Below are 18,603 nucleotides of genomic sequence, written 5' to 3'. Positions count from 1 at the left end.
TAAATTCCACTTCCAAAAAAACCCCACAAGTGATGAGATCTCATCCAGAACTAGTAGAAAATAGCTAAAAGGAAGGGTAGTCCAGAGGTCAGCCAGACTTCATAAACAAGAATACGTCCCGTTTTCCTCCAGGGAAATCTTTGATATATGCTGGGCTAAAAAGAAGGGGCAACAGAGAGGTACACTTCACCCTTTCATCTGGATACCCGCAGTGTCCAGGATATGTTGCCTAAAACTCCGCAAATTCAAATTCTGCAGTGAGAATTATTTCAGGAAGGGCTTTCATGGACTGTCCCACCCTCTACAGTACCATTTGCATAACAGGGGAGAGATGGTGCTGGCGTGCAACCACTCGAAAGTCCAATCTTGCATTTCTCAGGCAAGGCTCAATAACTTTGACCTAAATCAAACATCTTATTATATATCTTCCCAGAAGACTTTCTGAAAAGTAACCTCCCTGCTTTTCTATGAGCAGCTAGTCAGGAGGTGCAGAGCAACAACTGAGTTTCAGGGAAACACAGCTAAAATAAGTAGTCTACAGAAGCTTGCATATCAGACCAGGGGATAAAACTAGCTGGAAGATTGATAGAGGGTGTGATTTTCTAAGACTCCTAGATCTTATGATTTAGCTCCAGAGTACAAACAGGAACAAAGTGCCTATATTAAATGCTTAAATATTAAGACAAATACATTTTAATAGGTGTCAGAACAGTGAAGACAAATGAAATGCTGTTGTAGAATGATGCTACTCTAATGATATCAAGGAATAACAAAACCCACATTCTTTGCTTTTAGCATTTCCCTTTTTTCAACAGCTTCAAGGATCACATAACTGCATTTACTGCACTAAGGACTTTTCAGTCATTGAAAGGGGGAGCAGAAAGAATCGGGTTTTAATCCAATCTTTAATTTTTTTTAATAGCTGTTATGAGAAAAGTCTCCTAATTCCAATCTTTTCAGCTCCACTAAGGGCTGAGAAGGAAAACTGCTGAACTATCTTTTAATACAGATAAGGGGTTTTGTTCTTGCTCTGCTGATATCTAGTATTATGCTTTGTCTTTATGTTTTTAATATTTACCACCCAGATCCCGATGGCAGCAGAAATTCATAGCCTTATTGAAAAGTACGTTCTAGTTGTTAGAGACTTTATACATCTGAGTAACCAGAAAAGATTACTCTGTACTTCACTGTAGTTTGTATCAGTCCTGAAATAGTTAAATATTAAGCCATCGCTGCATTCCTCCCTCATTGCCATACCCCCCCATATCCATATCAGGAGAAGATTATCCTTGGTGCCAGATTCCACTGTCTGCATCTGACTAAGTGGTTCAAAGGCCAAGTGTAGGAATTCCATTTTAAAAAATACTCATTTTTTTGTTCTCTGAAAAAGCAGCTCCCCAAAGTCACGGCAGGCATTTTTAGAACAGGGGTAAAGCATCTAAAGAAACACAACAATCCAATACCTTTCAAAAATTGCAAAGGTATTTAAATAACGTTATCAGGATTATTACCATTTGTGCTCTGTCACCACTGAACAGACCAATTTCACCGGTCCTCAGCTGATTTCAAGCTAAGCAGCACATTCAAGGGTGTTCTGAACTGAAAGCTTAGGACAAGTTTACTCAGTGTGTGGGACGGCAGGTCAAACAACAACGAAGGCAGAAAATAGGGAGCAACGAGTCACCAAGGGTAAGCTCAGGAAAAGGTTAAATAATGAAAAATGAACATTTGAGAGATGCTTGCAGAAGACAAGTACACTTGCCCAGGCATGTTTCCTCTCCTGATCTGGACCAATCCTAGACTACCAGTATGTTTGCATGATTTGGTCTAGTGCACTAGGACATCTATCAGTGTACAGCGCACCAACTACGCCTTTGCCATGGATTGCCTAACAGGAGTACCACCTATTCAGATGGCTAAGCAAAGCAGAATTTACTGTCATGCTGCTTTGTCAAAGTCTGGCTAAGGCTTCAGAGCCTGAGGGGGGAAAAAAAGGAATGAACAAGTCCATGCATCACAACATAACCTAGTTTAAAAACACAACTTTAAATATTGAGATCTTCAGCTACACTGCTCTCTGTGCTGGGTTTTGCCCGTCCTTGTGTGACAAAACACTACCTTCTGTGACTCTTCGGGATACAACAGCCCTTGGCAACACACGAGGAAGCAGCCATCTGAGAACACACCGTAACTCTTCTGGACCCTTTACAAAACTGAAATTAAGTCCTACTTCATGATCTGAGTGAATCTAACATCAATTTCCTCCTCTGTTTTCTAAGACAATGAGTGTCATAAGATGACTGAATTGCTGTCTGCATTCTGCTATGGGAAACAAATAAAGAAGGCAAGAGCGAGGCTTTCTCTTCTCTTTTCAGGCAGGCATACGGGGACCACAGTGCAAATTCATTTTCGAGCTTTTTTGCTGCCTCAACTGGAAAAGTCGATGATGTGGGAAAATGAACCTAAAGAGGCTCAGTATAAGCCAAATGAAATTAGCTCATATCCACAACCCAGGAATACAGCAAAGATGTCTGATGCAGGTGAGATTAAAACAGTAACAGTTTTAAAGAAGCTGAAGGAATTAGCTGAAAAAGCCCCTCCCCTGAGGAAATACAGAAGCAAGTGAAAAATCCACAAATGTTTGTGGAGGTGGGAGGGGCTGGCACATCCACGTGGCAGATAAGAAAGCACGTCAGATGTTAAACGTTACTAGTTATTTCAGTTTAAAATTCTGTGTTGTCTTAACATCGTGGTTGTTAACATTGTGGTTGGCTGTGAGGAATGCTTTTTGAGAGGCCCTGGCTTACGCTTGGTGGAAGCGCTGCCGTCCTGAGCTTGTGATGCCTCACACAGAGCAGCTGCAGCCTAAGAGTGAGGCACTGCTCTCCCACGGGCCTGGAGCAGGGGCAGGGCTGGCCTGCAGCATGCCAGCAGGAACCTGAAGCTTAACCCAACCAGCAAATGCCACCTGTAAGCTTACATGAGAGGCATTTGAGCTAACGCACTTTATCTTGCATTTGCCACTGACCAAAAGCAGGCACCCAGCCAGTTCTGCAGCCCAGCTAATGCCCAGGCACTCAGCGCCTGGCAGTAATGCTCCCATGTTGCTGAACCCCTGGTGTGACGACATTTGGGGATGATTGAGTATCTCTGTATTATCCTCAGAATTGCAGGTCTCAGAGCAGGCAAGGACAAGCTGAGTCATGCCCTGCACATCCCATTGTAGTAATGTACATGGCTATAACTCTTCTGCCTGCTTTTCTAAATGTCCTACATGAGGAAATGTAACTTCTCCCCTTCCCCACAAACTCCTGCAGTAACAGGATTCAGTAGGTAAAGTAACACCTTACTCTACAAGCAACGCTTTCCTTGACAAGGTAGCACATTCTTCTGGAACAGAACTATTTTGCACCCAACTGCATTTTTCAAATCCTAAACAAATGCTTTTATGCACTCACTAAATAAATGCCTCTGGACAGGGAGAAGGTGGGAGGGGACACCAGTGACTACTACCTAGATGATACTTTCAAAGGAGTCATGAAAGAAAGACAGACAGACAGAAAGGAGACAATACCAACTTTGTTAAGAATTGCACTACCAGCACCCTGCAAATTCCTACCATCTAGAGCACAGGTGGAGTGTCTGCCTTCAGTCACACAGTTACGTCACACACATATGTATATCAAGTATATCTTTAGCAGGGTACAGAAGAAGAGATATATGGGATTAAAGACACACTATCTATCAAGACACACTGACTTGATCTGAGGAGCTATCCGTTCCTGTATTACCTGCTGAAGCCGGTAACAGTTGCTGGTGCTTGACCTGTTCAAATCCTGCTGTATTGTGCACTGAAGCCATTGAAGCTATGTATGTGTATCACAAACCTCAAAGGGTGGCAGCTGACCTAAATAGTTGATAAAGACTTAGCAGAGATCAACTTTTCTTGTGTTTGTTGTATATACCATAATGTAAGCTTACAGTCAGAAAACAAACTTAAACACTTCTACTTTTCTACTTTCCAAACCCCTGGATCTGAAGCATAGGTATTGAAAGCATTAGCTTCAAAATTGAGCCCCTAGGGACAATACAGAAAGACTAATTGTAAATAATAAGCTTTATACAGATAATTGTTATGACTTCATGAAAATAGCCGAAACTATCCCTCTGCTTTAGAATTCCAGAGAACACTTGCAACACGAGACAGCCTGGGAAGTGCAATGCTAGAGTCTAGTATAATTTCCACAGAATTCTGTATTTTTAAGTATTGGTTCCCATTATATTAAGTTGTGGGAGTCTTTACTGTATTTCTTTTTAGAATTTTACATGAAAATGTTTTTATATTTTAACTGAATATAGATTGTTTAAAAAATAACCTTGAAAAAGCCAAAAGCACACTCCTCTGAGTAGTACCAGGATTTATCTTCCCAAATTCTAAGTTAGCTTTTGTTTCCATTTTAAATTTATCAAGCTGTCTACAACAGATAAAATGTCAACACGGAAAACAAACCGTTTTTTACAAGGAACAAAATATTTCACTGTGTAATGACCTAAGAGAACACAGCCCAAGAAGTGACCACACGGATGCCGAAGCGACTGGAAAAAAATTCCCCTGCTGCTTGTACACGTGCTCTGAGACAGCAAACTTTTCCTCCTACTACATTGCTTCAGCAGCTTTATTGTACATCAGGCTGAAGGGCTGATCCCGCACACCCTCCCCATCTCTAAAATTAGCAGCAGAACTAAAGATGAAATCAGGTGTTGAGTATTTCTTGGCAGATACGTGTAACTCTGCATGTGCCAGTAATGTCTTCTGTGGTATGCACTAAAGCTGGTGTAGAAATGGTGCTGTAGCTTTCAGAGCAGCTCTTAAAATGCCATGTGTTCATGCTATGAGAATCTTTACTGTCTTCAGCTTTTCATGTATCCATTTTCATAGATGCAGTCCATAAAATTAGGCTCTATGTTATTTTTATGCAATTTTGCCATTGCTTAGTCATAAACATCCAAGACTATTTGAATTCCTACAATAAGGTGACATAACAGAGTCTTTAGGTAATCAGACACGGTCCCATTTCTTACCATTCTTAAAGCTAAGGAAATACGCTGTTTAAGAGTGACTCTCAACTCCCTGAATTTGAATCCATTAACCATTTATGAGTTATGCTGCATGTCACTGTTTTCAATAAAATGCCTTTCGTTCTCCAAAACTTTCATCTGAAAGCGTAATTAGGTTAAGCACTTATACAGGACAATATACTCACAAATAATTTCAGGAAGAAAAACTGAAATTTTTGGTTGGATTGATCCAGAACTTCCTCCCCACATTTTTGTTAGGTCATAAAATCAATTATTTGTGCAGCTTTACCATATGAACACTTTCAGTTTCATGTCTTTTTTCTCACTGATAGTGTTTCAAAAAAACCAAACAGTACAGCACATGCTTTCACTTCACTGCATCTACAATTCTGATAAATGAAAGGATATGTAAAATTACTCACTGAACACATCTCCTCGGGGTTTCTGAGGATCTATCTGGATCCTGTTGTCATCTGTAACTCCTTGGGAAGATGTAGTTTCAATGGGAACATGTGAAGGCTCTTCAGTCGTTATCGGAGGAGTTCTTTGTGGCGGTAGCGTAGGTCTTAATGTTGTAGGTTGAGGTGGTGTTGGTGGTGGAGGCCTTGTCACTGGCTTCATTACTGGCCTTGTTGTCACCGGCACATACCTAGTGGTTGGCTTTGGTGTCAGTCGAGTTGTTGGCCTGGGTGTAGGACGAGTCGTTGGCCCGGGTGTAGGTCGAGTTGTTGGCCTGGTCACCGGCCTTTCTGTAACAATAGCAGGTACATATGGTGGTCTGAGGGGTTGCCTTGTGCCTCCAACATCAGGAATCCTATTGGTTATACCACTGCCTCCCTTAGGGAGTGTGCTGTTGCCCTTGAATATATGATATGGACGAGGTGGTTCAATCATAACATTAGAAATAACTGCAAAGAGAATCAAAATGGGACCAAAATGGACATCTGAGTCTCTCGCTCCAGAAACTTAACAACAGATTTCATTATGACACGGAGAGTCTTTGCTGAAATAACTTCTCTTCTTCTGAATGTTTCCACTAATTAGAAACATACTTTAGCATCAGCACTACTGAATTATCACATCCCTTTAGATAGTACTTCTCATTACAGCAGTTTAGAGATGATTTAGAATGACTGAAGGCCAAGAGACTTCCATTCCCACCTCCTCCCAAGCATCAACTCTCTTTCAGAGGTGGTAACACTTACCCAAAAGCACTGTTATTAAAAAAGCATGGACAGGAAGATGTGTGTTAAGCAGCTCTTTAAACTGGACAAGTTTGTACTCAGGAGCAGAAGCAAGTTTAGTAAGACTCCAATGTTACAACCATTTTGGTCAGGGATGGGCATATACCTTTGTCTTAAGAAAGTTATCTTTCAGACCTCTCCACTTCTTCTAAACTTTTCTCCTTGTCAATAAGCATTAATCATTTTACAGAGATTGAACCTAAGCCAGTAGCCTTCATTTAGGTCTTTACCTTTGCTAAACACCAGGAAACTAAGTAAATGGCATTTTTTTAGCCTCCACAAAAAGGAGAAAGTGAACTGAGCACCACTTACACCACAGTGACAGTGCCTACAGTACCATCTCCCCCAATATTTCATAAAGAAAGGACAACAAATTTTAACTTGGTTCCACAAGGGGAGTTTCTGCAGACGTGAAATGCAAGAACATCTGGTTTGTTATTTATAATTTTCTGTTTGTTAATAAGCCTTTTGGAGATCTTAAAAGCCCCAATAAGAACTGAAGTCACATATTTTGTGTACAAGTGTTTCAAGTGTAACACAGTTAAAATGAAGAACTACTGTTTGTTAAACAATGAATTGTTTGACGGTAGCAGGTAAAAAGGTTTTCTCTCTGGCCGCCTGTTTATTACTATTTTTTTTAATACCCTGCGTTTTTAAAATTATGGTATATTAAAATATAAAATGCACCTTAGGACTATGTCCCAGTAACACATGAAGCATGTCCAGATATAATTGCAAGCACTCAGGTTGTGAAAGATCACCTTAGCCAGATCACATTACCATGACAGCTACACCAAAGGAAACAAGTCCGCAATAGTACTGCTCTTTAAAGAGATCAGTGAGTCACCAAAGACCAGAACCCAAGTACGAACACAGCGTCCTCGAAAAGGCTCAGCAGATGTCATAGAGCTGCACAGTCCTGAGGGATGTCAAATGTGGGGGAGCTGCAATGGCCTATTCTGTACCAAGGGGGACGGCTGCTTCTCCCAAGAGAGAGGTGAGGAAGGGAATTCTCCAACAGGGAATTCTTCCAGAGAAATCTTCCCTCTCGGCTCTGCTCACATCTGGGGAGCAGCGGGGAGTGGATGGGGTGAGCTGCTGAAATGGGCCAGTGGCAGAGCATACATAATAACAGGTATGAGTAATATGTACTGTTTGACCAGACCTAGCCTGCTTACTCAGTTGTTCTCATCCTGAAGCAATCTCTAGAATGAAACTGTGAATGGGGAGAGGTGAAATTCTTTCTAATTATGAAAATGTCTCAGGGAAAGGTATTTTTACCAAGGCATGCTAAGACTCAGAAAACTCTGACTACATTCCCTGGCCTCTTATTAAGTACTAAAAAAAGTTAAGAGAAACTGAGCCTGATAGCGCTGTATCTCAAAATTTACAACATGGGACACATTTACTTTCAGAATTCCTTTTTTAAAAGGAGCATTACATACGTATGCAGTTTGTTCCATTGTCTCTGTACCCTTCTTTACACTTGCATTTGTAGGATCCTGGTGTATTGTAACATCGCGAAAAACTACCACACTGATGGTGGCCAAGGGAACATTCATCTATATCTGCAACACAAAGTTACATAACAAAAAAAAATCATTTACATCAAAAGAAATGACTTTCCGCTTATCCCTGCAAAAACACAAACAGTAGTATGGTCATCAGGAAAATATTATTAATTTTGAAAAATTTAATAAAACTGAATTGCCAGTGGGAAAAGGAAGATAGTCACAAATCAATGCGGTGATACAAACATCACGGTAAAAGGGACTATTGTGCAACTCTGGTATTGCTCAGCTTATACCTTAGCATCAGTTTCAATGATGTACTGCAGGTAGACTGCAGTTAAGATCATGAAGATCACAATTTTAATAACCACTTCTTAAAGGTGACATGATAAGAAAAACTGAGTGTAGGAATATGCATGTTCTTAATCACACAAATATTAAACTGTTTTTTCATAAAATGCTTCCTCTATTATACATCTGTATAGATGTTTCTACATCAACTAGAAACTGCTTCAAACATCTTATATGGCATTTCCATGTTTGTTGTTAGTGATGCAAACAAAAATCTCCAAATTCCAGCGCTCTGCATAGAGATTTCTCTCCAAAAAATATACTTAAACAAACATAAAGCAACACCTTATTATCTCCACATGATCCTTTTTTCAGTGAAAGGATCATAACCAGTTGAGGCCCTGGGAAACTAAGATAGTGAGACCTGGGAACATCTTTGTTGAAGGGCATACACCAGCTGCATTCCAGTCTCATGTCCAGACGGAGACAGATTATTTCCCAATCCAGGGTGCCTTTTCCCCACCTGTCTTCAGGGGAAGGAAAGTTGGGCAGCCTGGGTTGGAAGGAGCTGGGATGTGCTCCAGCTACATTTTCTTATCTTGGATCTTGGGACATGCTACGGAGCACACCTGCGTTACAGCTCAGACATAGCCGAAGCTCATATGCTGCTCCAAACCTACAACTGCCTGTGCACAGTAAAACCTGTGGGGACAAAGGCTTTGGAAAGGAATTCCTGGGGTCATGAGCTCTGTTTTCCCACTAGCTTCCACAGGAGAACCAGTTACAAGAATGGGGGCCAAATATATGCTTTCTTTTTCACATTTTATCAGTTACAAGAATGGGGGCCAAATATATGCTTTCTTTTTCACAGTCTATTTCTACAATCCCCTCTTTCCTAAAATACAGATGCAGTGCAACCTAAAACACCCTGTCTTCAACATTTTCAGCCATAATAAGCAAACATTCCTCTTTAAACCATTAGCTTCAGTTTAGAATATGCAGCTCTATTACATGCACGTAAGAAATAAGTTATTACCATGGCATTGGTATTTGCCTCCAATGTATATTAGATCAAAGCCTTTATGACACCTGCAAATGTAGCTTCCAAAAGTATTGACACAGTGCCTAAATCGTGGACAGATAACTCTCCCAGTAGCACATTCATCAATATCTGTGGAAACAAAGGAACTGTATTATTCTTAATAGCAGTTAAAATACAATCTCTTCTATCTAAATTAAACTGGTTTCACATCATGAAAAGCTAAAGGATAGCCAAAGGATTTTTGATAAGGTCCTTTTGGCTACAAACTGGTCAGCCAGAAGTAACACCTGAGCACTTCTTCTGGCTGTGCCGTCATACGTGCATATTCAAAGTACATCACCCTGCAGTAGGAATCGGTTTGTTTTTTTAACATCTCAGGTGTCCCTAATCCATGACCTGCCCATTGAGACTACCAGGAAATCTTCATCTGTTCAGGACTTGCTCTAAACAAAGAGAGGTCAAGCTAATGCCAGGGGTGCAGTATTTCTGGGTCTCCTACCAGTTAGTTACCACAGGCCAAATGCTTTTTGAGCACCTGCTCTTTGCAATCTTACCCTGCAGTGCCTGTGCTGTAGCTGACCCCTCTTCCACAGAGAGGTTGGTTACCTACGTGACCTTAAAATATCTCTGAGGTTCTCAGATACATGGCTCCCATCTGCCCTGCCAGGGGCTCCCAGCAGGACCTGAAGCAGTGCTTCAGCAAGCGACATCCTGGCAAGGACAGAGGAGTGGGAACACATGGGTGATGCTGAGTAAGTGTCTGATGCCCCTCATCTCCCAGAAGATGCTGTTCTTCATGCTGACTAACAAGCCAGGCAGGGGCCCAGGGAGCAGCCGACGCTCACCCAGCGCTGCTTTCGGTGTCTGGGAAACTCTCAGATGAGGTCAGGCTGATACACAAAAGCTGCTTGCGCTACCACTCACTTTGTAGCCCCTGGAAACCCAGCTGAAGCCTGCTGAGTGCTTGAACCCTAATTCTCCACTGAGGTAGAGGCCTGCCACGCATGGCTGCCTCTGACGCACGCCACTCCTGACGTTTGTTGGTTATCTACAGAGCACAGTTCAAGCCTTTGTTCTGCAGCTCTATCAGGAAAGCAAGATTTTGCTCTCCACGCAATTCTTCTCCCAAAAGGAGCACTTCAGCTGCAGGTGTCAAAGAGTGCAAAACAAAGCCGAGTGATAGATGCCCTCCTGCTTGGAAAGAGGTCTGAACAAGGCAGAGAGAAGCCTGAGTCTCTTGCGCAGCTCAGTAAAAACGTTACCACAAAAATGCGGGTTAGTTAGGGCAGCTACCTGAGGCAGGGGAGATGTAGCTTCAAATTCTCCAAGCTGTGTTTCCCACAGCCAAAAGTGACCTAAAGCCATGAATTACTGGCTAGATGGGCTGTCCCAGTAGCTCCTGCTGGCACTGTCCCACTCTGCATGAAGAATTACTGAGGACAGCAAGGATTCAACCCCTGAGCTCCCAACACTCCCGGCCCATCAGACTGCTCTGACATAGCAGCTCTCAGTCGGGAGCACTTCTGCAATGCCGCAGTAAAGGCCTGAATGAGAAAGAAAACGAGGCCAATACTGGGCACCTCTCCACATGCCTGAATCTCCCTATAAATCTGCCTCTTGGTTTGAATCTACTATTAAAGTTTTAGGCTTTGAGTACATTATTTATAGTTTTATAAATTCTACCATGTTCCTTACCGTTATTTAATTTACAAGACACAATTTTCTGGCCTTTATTAAAATATTATTTCAAGGCCGCAAATTTCAGACTCTTGATTACTATGAGTTAGTTGGGGTTCTTTGTTGTTGTTTTTATCTTTAAACCACAACTTCAAAAAGCAATTCAGTAAGAAAAAGATTCGCCACTGAATATACCTCATCATGGCAGGGATTATGTTCTTTAAAACCTAATGTAGCTTGTCCTGCCTTTCCCTCTGTACGTATTCATGTTTTTGCAAATTCCCATAAGGTAAGAAGTATGCTACATGATGAGAGCACTGTAGTGGTATCGTTTAATTTTCTAGGCAGTCATACATCCTAAAGGTACAGGACTGAACTGCTAATCAATACACTGCTGAAAACTGGCACAAAAATAATGGGAAAAAAGTAACAGTCCACTGCTTGCATTTAATATGAGAGGTGGGCGGATGCTCGTTATGAGTGGGAAAAACACTTTTTGATCGCCAGCTAGAAGCTGGTATGCAAGTGCTTACGATTAGTTTCCTGCAGTTCTCAAATAGTACAGTGACGGCGGCTTCCTTCAAGTCCATGGACCCATGCCAATTCACACCTGGGCCCAAATGGTGTAAGGCTGTTTCCCTTTGCCTGCTGCAACATGCTGTGGCTCACGCCTGCTTCCTATGGAAATGAGGGCATGAAGGGGTGATTTGTATTCTGCTCTCAGCCTGGTCTGCCGTGGAGGTGCAAGCCCACACTTAGCGCCAGGGAGCTGCTCCAAAGGCACATAATACGACAGCACCTAATGCACGTGATGGTCAGTGTTCAACAGAGAAGGAGATTACAAAGTCTTGCTTCTGTCCTGCTGTCAGTATGACCATATTGCCAACTCAAGCACTAAACAACTATGAGATTGATTTTAAAATAGTATGATTTTTAAGTTTACAAGGTCATCATATTTTCAAGTTTCTGTACAATTAGAAAGAATTTATTTTACAGTGAAAATAATTATTTTCAGTCCTCAAATAATTTCAGACCTTCTGAAGCTGAAATGTGTATACTGCTATTTTCATTAAATGAAAATCCCTATCCAAAAAGCTGGCAACACTGATTCATTTATTGATTCAAGAGTCATTAATCAATTAATTAGTCAATTAATCTGTATTTTCACTGAATACTTTGCTGAATTCTTTTTCACTTTGTTGTTATTTAGTTTATATTATTTACCTTCGGAGCCAAATTGTTTGGTGGCTCTATACTCATTATCTGGAAGGAACGTTTTAACAAGAGAATGATCAGCATGGGTTAAACTAAGAATAGAATAATGCCTAGAGGAATTTCCACCTGTGCTAAAAATAAGCATTACATTCCCAGCTGTCTTTCAAACTCTCCTCAAACAAGGATTTCATGAGCTGCAGCCAATGCACACTTCAATTTTTTTTTTACCATCATCTACACTTCTATTTGTGCTGCAGCAGTATCCAGACCCTCGCTGGAGCTGATAACCTCCCCAACAGTGATGGGCTTGTACACATGTGAGGAAAATGCACAGTCCTAGCCTCAAATAGCTTCAATTCTAAGAGGTATTTACTGGTTTTACTAAAACTCAAACTTGATAGAGAAACAACACAAAAAGGGTGCATGTCACAGTCACTTCTTACCAAAAAAGGGGAGTAGATCATGTTATAACCCATGAAGGACAGATGTCTCTTGCTGTGACTACTTTCACTGTATTGCACAAGGCTGCTCTGAAATTTTTGTGGAAAATTTTAAAAATAGGTTATGAGATTAATCTGAATGATGCACACCCAACTGAAATGAGGGTACACAGTTCTTCACCTTTCTGGGAAAAAAAGTGTTTTTTTGAAAACTACACTGAAGAACTGAAAGTGCTTCATATAACTGGTTTGAGCGCTAGTCTTTGGCATTAAAAGTGCACTTTGTTTATTTCAAAGTATGAAGTTTACCTGAATATAAAAATGCACACTAGGAGAATCTTGCAAGTATTTTTCTATCAAATTTCTGTACTTGGTATAACTTCCTTGAAATTGTACTTAAAAATCACAGCTCACTATGGCATGACACAAGTCTCTTCCAAAGATCTCTGTCTGCCGTAATGTCCACAGCGTGATTAATCACAATTCAATCTCTTCAGCATGTGACAATGGTGGGTTTTTTTTCTCCTGTTATACCCATTCTTTTGCATACACAGATGTGCCAGCCATGCGCTTCAGAAAGCCTCCGACTTAGAGCTGAGCCTGCTCCTCACATCAGAAGATCTAGAATCTGTCCCTTGCTCTGCCAACAAATTCTTGGTCAGCGTGGGTCAGCCACTTGGAGAACCACCTCCCCTGTGGACAGTCACAATACCCAAATGGATAATTAGGGAATCCACATTCTCTTACATTCTTTCAGTGCAAGTATTGTTACTGGTTATGGAACTGTAGCACTGCATAGGATATAAATAATAAAATCACTGGAGCATCATGTCCACTCAGGATGTATAGTTAATGACTAATGAAATCACACATCACACTTTTCTTCAGACCATAGTACAGCGTGGCACAATACAGTCTGATTAACCATAAGCACCTTTTCCGTGTTCACAAACGTGGGAACAAAACATCTCACTTTTATACAGTCTGAATTCCTGAGTTTATTTTAACCTGGAGTTTTCGCAGTATGGAAGAAAGACAGTGGCTTCAATCCCACTCATACTGGGAATGCGCACAGACCTTCACCTTGTCCTAGTATAATCTCAATGATTTGCACAAATTACCTCTCTACTCCCTGAGCCTGAGCACCGCCTTGCTGGGTATGAGGGAGAGCTGACCTCCCCATTCCTTTTTTTATGCAGGCAAGTATTTTGGAGTCTCTATTAGCAATAGTTTAAAATGACCCAGTAACAGGCTGAGGGCTTGGATGCCAAGCAGCCCATGCGAGTTTTAAGCAGTCAATGAAAATTGCAGGACTGGAGGGAAACACTGGTGATCTCTGACGCAGACCACTTCAGAGCACGTGAGCAACATGCCTATCCCAATTCTCATTAGTAACGTCTTTAAACTCCATGTATGATGCATTCTAAATACATCTGATAAACTCTCTTGAACCACGTTCAGCGTAAGGATAAAAACATTTTGCAGAAAAAGAATTAAATCCACATTTGATCACCTACCTATGCAAGTCCTGGCATCAGGCCCTAGCTGCAGTCCTGGAGAAGGACAGCGGCAGCGTACTTCCCCTTTCAGTACATCACAGCCATACTGACAGTTTGCCATCGAGCAAGAAAGGGTATCTAGGGAATAACAATTGAACATATTTAGATAAGGACTCCGGTCAGTACCAGAAAATGACTAAAAACTTTGGAGAATTAAGTTGTCATATAATTATGACAGAAGTGGAAAAATGCTTGTTGAATTTGACAGGTATCCATTCAGGCTTTAAAGAGCAAATGCATATGCAGTAAATTTTTTCTCTCCACAAATTGCATCCCTAAGAAAAGAAAGAAGAAAAAAAAAAAAAAGAAAACCACCACAATTGTAGGAAGTTGTGTCATGGAATGCAGCCCCCATGAGGAATATAAAGCCCAGTATGTACTATAAACCCTCCTGGACAGTACTGCCATTTTAAAATAGGAGCATCTTTAATTAAAGGTAATTTCTCCCCCTTCTCTCTTGTCCAGACACTCAAATATCCACTTTTATGGGAGCAAGTAGAAAACTCATCTCCAGAGAGATGACAGTACAATTTTATACCAGTCAAACAACCAACATCTGCAGCTTTAATGATTTTGCATTCATAAGGACATAACACAGCAGAACTGCAGGTGTCTTGCTGCAATGAAAACTGCAAGCACTTGTCCTTGAAGGCCAATTAACAGTGATTTACAGCACTGAAGAATGTTTCTGGGGAAACTTGTAATAAAACTAATAAAATCAAAATATTTGCTCTTGTTTTGTTAAGCCTAATTTCATTAGAAAAAAGCAGCTCATCTTGCGCAACTGCCTAATTTCCAGCAAGATTAATCTTTTACTTTGGGACTCATCTTCATTTCATAAAAGTTTCCCAGGGAAACCCAAGCAGGGATCTTGAGGAGCTTGAAAAAAGCAAGCAACAAGCCTTGCCGTACTCGAGCACGTTCCATCTGGCATAAGCATGTAGCCGTTCAGACAGTAGCACTTGTAGCTGCCGTAGGTATTCATACACCGGTGTTTGCACGGCCGTGGCTTTAGTCCACACTCATTTAGATCTGAAATGAAGGGTGCAAGGGAAGGGGGTGGGAAAAGAAAACATACAAAGTATGTGTGAAAAAACTACTAGTTCAAGTTCCTGGAGAGAGAAGGAAAAACATGGCTATTAGCTTTTTATATGCAGTCCAGCTGATAGCAAGTGTGCAGAACATCTTGTATGAAGCACTGTTCACCACTCCTGCCAAGCGGCGTGTTTTCTTCTGTTTCACAGATATCCTTTCAGAAATGACAGTATTAGCATTAGATTAAGTGCCAACAGAAGTTTCATTAGGGAATGAAAATTAGGTTGGACTAGATGACCTTTAGAGGTCCCTTCCAACCCAAACTAGTCTATGATTCTATAATGCACAAGCTCAGGCTGCCCACATCTTGCCACTATTCACGTTGATGCCATGTCCGGGACCAGCCAGAACTCTTGAGGAGGAGGGAGAAAGCAAATGTCACTGCTGCAATCACTATCAGTGACTCCGATAGTGATCCAGTGATTCACTATCGTGCTTCAAAATTAGTTGCAGAGGAAGGTAGGAAAGCTGATGCTAACCTACTTTAAACAATCTCACAGAGAAAATGTATTCCCTACCATCTAGAAAATACTGAGGGAAAAAAGTGGTATTTGTCAAGGACTATCCATGAAGGCTACTATTTCAGATTTACAATTCAATACAGAATTCACAACTTAAACTGAAAATATTCAGCCTACAATTTTTATATTAGTAGACAAGGCTTCTAACAAGAAGTGAAGATTGAGTGAGCATTTCCTTCAGAATATGTGCTGGTTTTATCTGGGTAAACCAGAATAACTTTTTACTTAGTTATTTGTGTACTGATGAGTGAAGATGACAATAAAGGTGAAAATAATAAATCTATTCACAAATCCAGCCAGCAAGTACTGAAACAACTGAGTTACCGACCCTCATCTCTAATATTGCACAATCGTGTCTGGAGGTCTATTACAGTAAGAGAGTCACTGTTATTTCCAGGAACTTTTAAAGAGCCACCTCCACTATTAAGCACATTCTCATCAAAGTCACTCCCTAATTCACGCAGCAGAAAGGTAAGCCTTGGGGCTCCTACTGTGTGGTAGACACACAAACACAGTAGCCACCTTATAAAATGCCAGCTGAGAAGGACACGCATGCTTTCTAAGGACTAGATGTGAAGGCTTAGAGTTAAGACGTTAAAACAGAAAGACAAATATACCTCTGGTTAGAATGAAGTCAGTAATTCTTAAGAGTGTTTATGTGTGTCATTAAATCCGTTGTCTTCTGACCTACTTTGTTTTCATCTTTATGGGGTCAAGGAAGAGTGAGCGTCATGCAGACAGGTATTTGCCCCTCCCCACAACCCATCTCCTAACTGATGGATATGACCTTTTTTACTTCATTTTCCAGGGCCTCGGGAAGAGCAGCAGGTTTAGGGATAAGAATACTTCCTGCTCCCCTCTGCTGTGCGAGGGTAGTGGTAAGGGACGTTAATTTTCCCCTTCTTCCTGCAGAAGGATGAATAAGATATTTCTAGGAAGCCTGAAGGGAAACATTTGCTCCTAGAGTGGCGAGGAAGCCAGGTGAGTGCAGGTAAGACTTCAGTGAGAAAAAGTTGCCAAAATAAGGGCTGGACCTGTGCCTGACAAACAAGGAGTGATGACCACCTCCACAGTCTTCCTGCAGATCATGCGTTGCAGAAAGAGCATCCTTTTTCAACTCTCACTCTTCGGGAGTTTGAAAACATTCCTGGAGTTGCTAGGAGAACATACTTCTCCCAGAGCAGGCACCAATGCCACAATCACAAGAGTGTACCTGCTGGGTTTGAGAGAAACAGCTGCAGAAGAGATGTACATTTTCTACTGTGAAAGCAGGATCTTCAGGTAAGAGTTGTGACTATTGATAGAGTACGTGCATAGGTCAAAATAGAAAAGCAGCAGATGATTATGCTAGAGGGGAAGGGCAAGTTTTCATTGTAAAAATCTTTGTGTAAAAAAAAACTTTACATAAAAATGTTCAATAATAAACAGGTGAAAGCTCACATTTTGGGAGGCAAACTTCTCTGGGCAGCACAAAAAGCTGCTTTTTCTTTCGTCTGTAAAACTTCCTACAATTAGACAGCTCCTGACAGACATTATAGCTGCATTAACATATTTATTACACATGCAACACGTCTGTTAAAAAAGTCATTGTTAAATTCAAAACTCTGTTAGAGTTTGATTTCAATTCATAAAAGTATCCCCACAGAACCCACACTATTGACTATTCTGAGATTCATGGACAACAATCGTTCTGAAGTAAGAGAAAGAAAAGTTCTGTAAGTCTAAAATTTCTGTATTCTTCCTCTTTTGTACAAAAAGCATCACTTTACAAAATAAATGCGTAACAGAGGTAAGCATAAAATACTTAACTAGAAGTAAGGACAGAACGAGGAAAAGTAATGCTGAAATTAAGCTGACAGGGCAGGATTTTAACAGTGCCTGTGTTAACTTCTAGTGCTTACATCCCACTGCACTTCAGCTCCTAAGTTCAGATACTCCTGAAGACTTCACCCTTAAGAACTGTCTCACGTTTATTTCCAGAGCTACAACCACAGATCCAAAGTTGAAAATGGTAAGAATTTATGACTGTTCTCAGTTTACCATCTTGCATAAAGTATAGATTACATTATGAGCCTTAAATAATTGGATCTTTCTTTAGGACTCTGAATGCTACACCACCATTTGGTACAAAATATTCTTAGTACAGAAATGAAAGCTCTGGTACTGACAAATAGACAGCTATTAGTAACATACTCTGAGAATAACCTGATCTTAAAAAGTAGGTGCAATCGACTGTATTAGGATATCACATCACAAGCTTTTCGTTTGTGGAATTTTGACTAAATTATTTCTGTTGTCTTTGCTTCAATGTATTTCTGCCTGTGAACAAATGCTGTCAACATCAGCTTTTGATTCACATGTTAAAAAACATGCTGAAAGTAAAATGTTTGTGCCTTGAAAAAGTTCAAATTTTTTAACCTTGGCTGATGTAACAGAAAGCTAAGGTCACAAGGCAGCAGAAATAGGCTGTTAGCACAACTCCACTTAAACCTAAGCCTCATGTGTCACGGGTTTTCACTTTTGCCTTTGAAATTAGCTATTGAGAGAAAGATGTTTTTAACCTTATGGAGTCAGAATGAATGCTACTGTTTAGGAAAGCAAGTACTGGCAGTGCTGTGGCTGCTTAAGAGAGAAGCCAGCCTGCAAACAGGTTAGGTGTGTTAGAGCATGCTGCTCAGCCCATCTTATTTTCCCCAAAATGCAACTTTTCTTCTTTTCACCAGCGCGATGGGCACATACTCAGAAACTGCATGACAAGCACTACTCGTACGATTACTGGCAGGTCCTACTGGTTCTACATAAAGGCCTGTGTCAATATGCTGACAGCTCTCTTGATCCACCTCCATGCACCCATAATCTGTAACAGCGTGCTTCCCTAAGAAAAGGCCAATGCACTGCACATGGACTCAGGGAGCACTGAAACATTCCT

The 18,603-nt window shown here is 41.0% G+C and overlaps 1 protein-coding gene across 1 annotated transcript in view; it reads right to left on the bottom strand.

Annotated features, from left to right (window-relative positions):
- Positions 1-18,603, bottom strand: part of NPNT (nephronectin) — a 55,415-nt gene that overhangs the window by 13,133 nt on the left and 23,679 nt on the right. Inside the window, exons 6-11 of the mRNA XM_009327087.1 lie at positions 14,971-15,090; positions 14,017-14,136; positions 9,162-9,296; positions 7,769-7,891; positions 5,729-5,987; positions 5,502-5,683 (exon numbers count right to left, since the gene is read on the bottom strand). Coding sequence (XP_009325362.1) covers positions 5,502-5,683; positions 5,729-5,987; positions 7,769-7,891; positions 9,162-9,296; positions 14,017-14,136; positions 14,971-15,090 — 939 coding nt within the window. The remainder of the gene's footprint in view (positions 1-5,501; positions 5,684-5,728; positions 5,988-7,768; positions 7,892-9,161; positions 9,297-14,016; positions 14,137-14,970; positions 15,091-18,603) is intronic.

This window comes from Pygoscelis adeliae, unplaced genomic scaffold, assembly GCF_000699105.1.
Source record: "Pygoscelis adeliae isolate BGI_AS28 unplaced genomic scaffold, ASM69910v1 Scaffold87, whole genome shotgun sequence".
NCBI classification, from domain to species: domain Eukaryota; kingdom Metazoa; phylum Chordata; class Aves; order Sphenisciformes; family Spheniscidae; genus Pygoscelis; species Pygoscelis adeliae.
The sequence above is the reverse complement of the archived record's forward strand: the minus strand, read 5'-3'. Positions and strand labels throughout refer to the sequence as shown.